The following is a 5,876-nucleotide window of genomic DNA, read 5'->3' as shown; positions in this document are numbered from 1 at the left end:
TACACAAGACTAGATAATGATCTGAGATATCATTGCTCTGCTGCATAATTTCAATGCCATTAACATCAATTCCATGTGATAGTATTAAAGTATGATTATGACAATGAGTAGGTCCTGTCACGTGTTGTCTGACTCCAATAGAGTTTAGAATGTCTATAAATGCTGATCCCAATGCATCTTTTTCATTATCTACATGGATATTAAAATCGCCAACAATTAAGATCTGCAGCCACCACTAACTCTAGCCAACACTCAACTAACTCAAACAGCAAATTCTTTGATAAAATCTGTATACTGTAGCCAGTACAAATGTCAATAGGGATTTATTATTAACACTTATTACACTAGATAATTTTACATAAAGCACCATTACTTCAAATTAATTATACTTGAAATCAGACCTCTGAGGAATACTGAAAATATTACTAAAAACTTGTAGCAACACCTCCCCCTTTATTTTTTGGATGCGGCTCATGTTTGTAACAGTAATCTTGGGGGGTAGACTCATTTAAAGTAATGTAATTATCTGGTTTTAGCCAGGTTTCTGTCAAACAGAGCACATCTAGGTTATGATCAGTGATCACATCATTTACAAAAAGTGCTTTCATAGAAAGGGATCTAATATTCTTTAAGCCAAGCTTTATCATGTGTTTATTTTATTATATCTGGTTTTTATTTGTTAAACATCAATTAAATTGTTACCCTTAAATTGTTTTGGACGTATTTGTATTTGCTAGTTTGGGGAACAGGCACAGTCTCTATAGTATTATATCTAGGTTGTAGCATCTGGACCAATCAGACACACGATATATATTTTTGTGTTATACTTAACAAATACTCTGTAACACCCCTCAGTTAACAAGCCATATGAAGGTCTATGGACCCTTCCCCCGAAATGTGCGTAACACCTCAGGAAGGCAGAACAGGCCTCTGGTTCCATGGCAACCAATGCAGATATCACTGGTTTTATTGCTCAAAAACTCACACTTCATTTACCCTTAGGAAAGACACACAATGCCCAAAAATGGACTATTCTCTAATTAATTCATAGAAAAACCTTTCTGTGAATGAACACACATATCCTTCAGGTCATTGTGTATATTATTGCTGTCTTGTATATTATCTGTTGTATTGTAGACTATTTTATGCATGCTTATGATAGAATCACTCATTCATGTAACCTTACATATGCCATGTTTGGTCTCTATGAATTCGTATTCGGATGATCTAATTGAGAGTGTATATTATATGTTTATACCTATGCAACATATTAGTGTTCTAAGAAACTTTAGTAATCTTTCATCAATACCCAAGCGAATTACATATGCGAAATACCATGCTTAGAGACAAAGGGTCGTAAAACCCTCCAGTAATTGCAACCTCCTGCTTGGGATTTCAGCCTTTCTCATTGGACAAGCCCATCTTGAGAGGCGTGAATCTTCTCAGACCTTAAAGGCCTCACATCAGTGACCCGCCTGAATGAACACACATATCCTTCAGGTCATTGTGTATATTATTGCTGTCTTGTATATTATCTGTTGTATTGTAGACTATTTTATGCATGCTTATGATAGAATCACTCATTCATGTAACCTTACATATACCATGTTTGGTCTCTATGAATTCGTATTCGGATGATCTAATTGAGAGTGTATATTATATGTTTATACTTATGCAACATATTAGTGTTCTAAGAAACTTTAGTAATCTTTCATCAACACCCAAGCGAATTACATATGCGAAATACCATGCTTAGAGACAAAGGGTCGTAAAACCCTCCAGTAATTGCAACCTCCTGCTTGGGATTTCAGCCTTTCTCATTGGACAAGCCCATCTTGAGAGGCGTGAATCTTCTCAGACCTTAAAGGCCTCACATCAGTGACCCGCCTTCAGTCGGTGGTTCTGTTAGGTTCTGAGAAAATGTGAGCTACAATGCTCCAGGACACCCTAAGTTTGTGCCAGGCCTCGGGCCTTGACTTTTCCATTCACCAAGATTCTCTGACTCAAACTGGTTCTTTTTCATCAACCAACTTCAGCAAAGATCAACTTGAGCCTTCAGATTGCATCAAGCCTCTCTTTCAGACAGACGAGACGTGCAAGCATCAAACTTAATGTATCAATTACTAAGACTAAGTATAATTTGCACCTTTTTACAAAGGTGCATTTGAACTAAGAGTCTGATGTTTCCTTCAGGCTGTAAATCTGCTGAATATCAAATGGTTCCATTGACAGACAGTTGACCCTGAGAGGTCAAGTAAATACTTACAGCGGATCTAAATATTTATAATTAATTATAACTAGTTATGATTAATTATTCATATTTCCCCGTGAGCTGATTCGCTTCAAGGTGTAAGAGTCTCTAGTTGTAAGAGTCTGTGGGCCCCAGTTAGTCAAGTACAAACTCTAAGATTGTGCCATATTTCTAGAGAGAAGAGAGGCACCATCCCTGGTCCATTTGTCTATGAAACCCATGTTATTCTGCGGACACCACTCAGACATCCAGCCATTGAGTGACGACAGTCTGCTATGTATCTCATCACCACGGTAAGCAGGGAGGGGACCAAACCATATTACAGTGTCTGACATTGTACTTGCAAGTTCACACACCTCTTTAATGTTATATTTAGTGATCTGCGACTGGCGAAGTCGAACATCATTAGTGCCGATCTTACTGAATTTACGTTTACATTAGCCAGCACTTTTAAATTGGCCAAGATGTAAGGCACTCTGGCAAGAGGAGAACTGGCCCCCGACTGAGCCTGGTTTCTGTCACAGATCGGCCAGACTCAGTCACCTCCCAATCACCGCAACCACCTTCACCTCATTACTCGCCGATCTTACTGAATTTACGTTTACATTAGCCAGCACTTTTAAATTGGCCAAGATGTAAGGCACTCTGGCAAGAGGAGAACTGGCCCCCGACTGAGCCTGGTTTCTGTCACAGATCGGCCAGACTCAGTCACCTCCCAATCACCGCAACCACCTTCACCTGATTACTGAGCACCTGCACCTGTCACCAATCAAGCACCTCATCAATCAGCCTGCATAAAAGCACACACCTCAGACACCCTCATTGTCCGGTCACGTATACACGTAAAGGACTCAATGACTTTGCTACTACTTCCATTTGAATACTTCCTGCATTACTTACCTCCTGTGTTCCTCCTAGTGTCTCCTCGTCTCCAAGTGTCTCCTGTTCCTCCTAGTTCCCGGATCGCTGAGGTGTGTGCTCCTCCTGTCTGCATTTCTGCTCCTGTAAAGCCCAAAGACTCGGATTACCCCACTCATCATATCCTTTGAACTATTCACTCAGCATCACATCCTCTGGACTCTACACCCGTACTCTCTGTGACCAAATAAACCTGTTTTATAAATACTAACCTGTTGCATCAGACCTCTTCCACTACAGAAGACCGGACCAACACAGACAGCACAGATGAGTTCTCCCCACGGCATGCAATCGGCTGCGTGTTTCTCCGTCCTTGCTCGCCGGGATCTCCCCTTCTACGAGTACGCCGGGGAGTTTTGCAAGCTCGCAGCGGTGACGGCGATGGATGATGCCACCCTCAACCATCTGTTCTGGCTTGGGGCCAACACTCATTGCTCCTTGGACCTCCCACACACCACTGGACTGAGCCAGAACCAGTCCGCCGCCATCCGCGGCTCACCCAAGGCAGCCGGCAGATCCCCACATATCCTTTGAACTATTCACTCAGCATCACATCCTCTGGACTCTACACCCGTACTCTCTGTGACCAAATAAACCTGTTTTATAAATACTAACCTGTTGCATCAGACCTCTTCCACTACAGAAGACCGGACCAACACAGACGGCACAGATGAGTTCTCCCCACGGCATGCAATCGGCTGCATGTTTCTCCGTCCTCGCTCGCCGGGATCTCCCCTTCTACGAGTACGCCGGGGAGTTTTGCAAGCTCGCAGCGGTGACGGCGATGGATGATGCCACCCTCAACCATCTGTTCTGGCTTGGGGCCAACCCTCAGTGCTCCTTGGACCTCCCACACACCACTGGACTGAGCCAGAACCAGTCCGCCGCCATCCGCGGCTCACCCAAGGCAGCCGGCAGATCCCCAGTTCCGCCCAGGAGGGGCTCCCTATCCCCAGTTCAGCCCCGGAAGGGCTCCAGATCCCCCGCCGAGCATAGGAAGGGCTTCAGATCCCCAGTTAAGCCCAGGAAGGGCTCTTGATCCCGAGTATAGCCCAGGAAGGGCTCCTGTTTCCCCGTTAAGCCCAGGGAGGGCTCCTGATCCCGAGTATAGCCCAGGGAGGGTCCCTGATCCCGAGTATAGCCCAGGGAGGGTCCCTGATCCCGAGTATAGCCCAGGAAGGGCCCTTGTTTCCAAGTATAGCCCAGGAAGGGCTCCAGTTCCCGAGTTAAGCCCAGGGAGGGCTCCTGTTTCCCCGTTCAGCCCAGGGAGGGCTCCTGATTCCCAGTTCTTCCCAGTGTCGGCTCCAGCCCCAGAGCTGGCTCCAGTGTTGGCTCCAGCCCCAGAGCTGGCTCCAGTGTCGGCTCCAGCCCCCGAGCTTGCCCCCGTGGCGGCGCCCGCCCCCCCCAGAGCTGGCTCCAGTGTCGGCTCCAGCCCCAGAGCTGGCTCCAGTGTCTGCTCCAGCCCCAGAGCTGGCTCCAGTGTCTGCTCCAGCCCCAGAGCTTGCTCCAGTGTGTCAATCGGCGATAATGGACATGGCGCTGGCCCCGGGGTTCTTGGCACCCGTCCTCACCCCAGAAACCACGCAAACACGCTTCTCTGAGCCTCCTTCGCCTCCGCTGGTCGCCGTCCAGCTCTCTTTCGTTGCCTTCGCTGGTCCTGTCCAGACCTCAAGTGCCCGCTCCTCCAGAGCGCCCTCAAGAGCCCGCTCTTCCTGAGCGATCCCCAGAATTCCTAGATTTCCCCAAGAAAATTGGGGGGGCATATACCCGTGGCCGAGACAGCCAAGGCCACGGAGGATCCACCATGGCAACCCGAGTCTCCGGCTCCGCCATGGCCTCCCGAGTTCCCTTCTTCGCCATGGCAACCCGGACTACCTGCTCCGCCCTGGAGGCCTCCCGGGTCTCCGTCCTGTACCAGCCTCCAGGGTGCCCACCCCCCCTCCCCGGTGGAATTGTTGCGGCACGAGACACGCCTTTCGGGAGGGGGGGAGTACTGTCACAGATCGGCCAGACTCAGTCACCTCCCAATCACCGCAACCACCGTCACCTGAGTACTGAGCACCTGCACCTGTCACCAATCAAGCACCTCATCAATCAGCCTGCATAAAAGCACACACCTCAGACATCCTCATTGTCCGGTCATGTATACACGTAGAGGACTCAATGACTTTGCTACTACTTCCATTTGAATACTTCCTGCATTACTTACCTCCTGTGTTCCTCCTAGTGTCTCCTCATCTCCAAGTGTCTCCTGTTCCTCCTAGCTCCCGGATCGCTGAGGTGTGTGTGCTCCTCCTGTCTGCATTTCCACTCCTGTAAAGCCCAAAGACTTGGATTACCCCACTCATCATATCCTTTGAACTATTCACTCACCATCACATCCTCTGGACTCTACACCCATACTCTCTGTGACCAAATAAACCTGTTTTATAAATACTAACCTGTTGCGTCAGACCTCTTCCGTTACAGTTTCTCCCAAGGTTTTTTTTTTCTCCTGTGATTTCTGTCACCGATGGAGTTTTGGTTCCTTGGCACTGTCGCATTTGGCTTGCTTAGTTGGGGACACAATTTCTGGCAACATTGTTGACTTGACTGCACAGACACTATTGGAAGAGAACTGAACAGAGCTGGATGATGACATCACTGAATCAACAATGAACTTAATTTAACTGATAAACTGACTGTTTTCTATTGTCCTCTTGCATTA

At 47.2% G+C, this 5,876-nt stretch overlaps 1 protein-coding gene across 1 annotated transcript in view; it reads left to right on the top strand.

Moving 5' to 3' along the window:
* Positions 1-3,703, top strand: part of LOC107558210 (Kv channel-interacting protein 4) — a 23,556-nt gene extending 19,853 nt beyond the window's left edge. Inside the window, exon 7 of the mRNA XM_016241833.1 lies at positions 3,410-3,703. Coding sequence (XP_016097319.1) covers positions 3,410-3,703 — 294 coding nt within the window. The remainder of the gene's footprint in view (positions 1-3,409) is intronic.
* Positions 3,704-5,876: the final 2,173 nt, after the last annotated feature.

The sequence above is a fragment of the Sinocyclocheilus grahami genome, unplaced genomic scaffold (genome assembly GCF_001515645.1).
Source record: "Sinocyclocheilus grahami isolate Dianchi unplaced genomic scaffold, SAMN03320097.WGS_v1.1 scaffold636.1, whole genome shotgun sequence".
NCBI classification, from domain to species: domain Eukaryota; kingdom Metazoa; phylum Chordata; class Actinopteri; order Cypriniformes; family Cyprinidae; genus Sinocyclocheilus; species Sinocyclocheilus grahami.
Note: the sequence above shows the minus strand (reverse complement) of the source record. Positions and strands in the feature narration are given on the sequence as shown.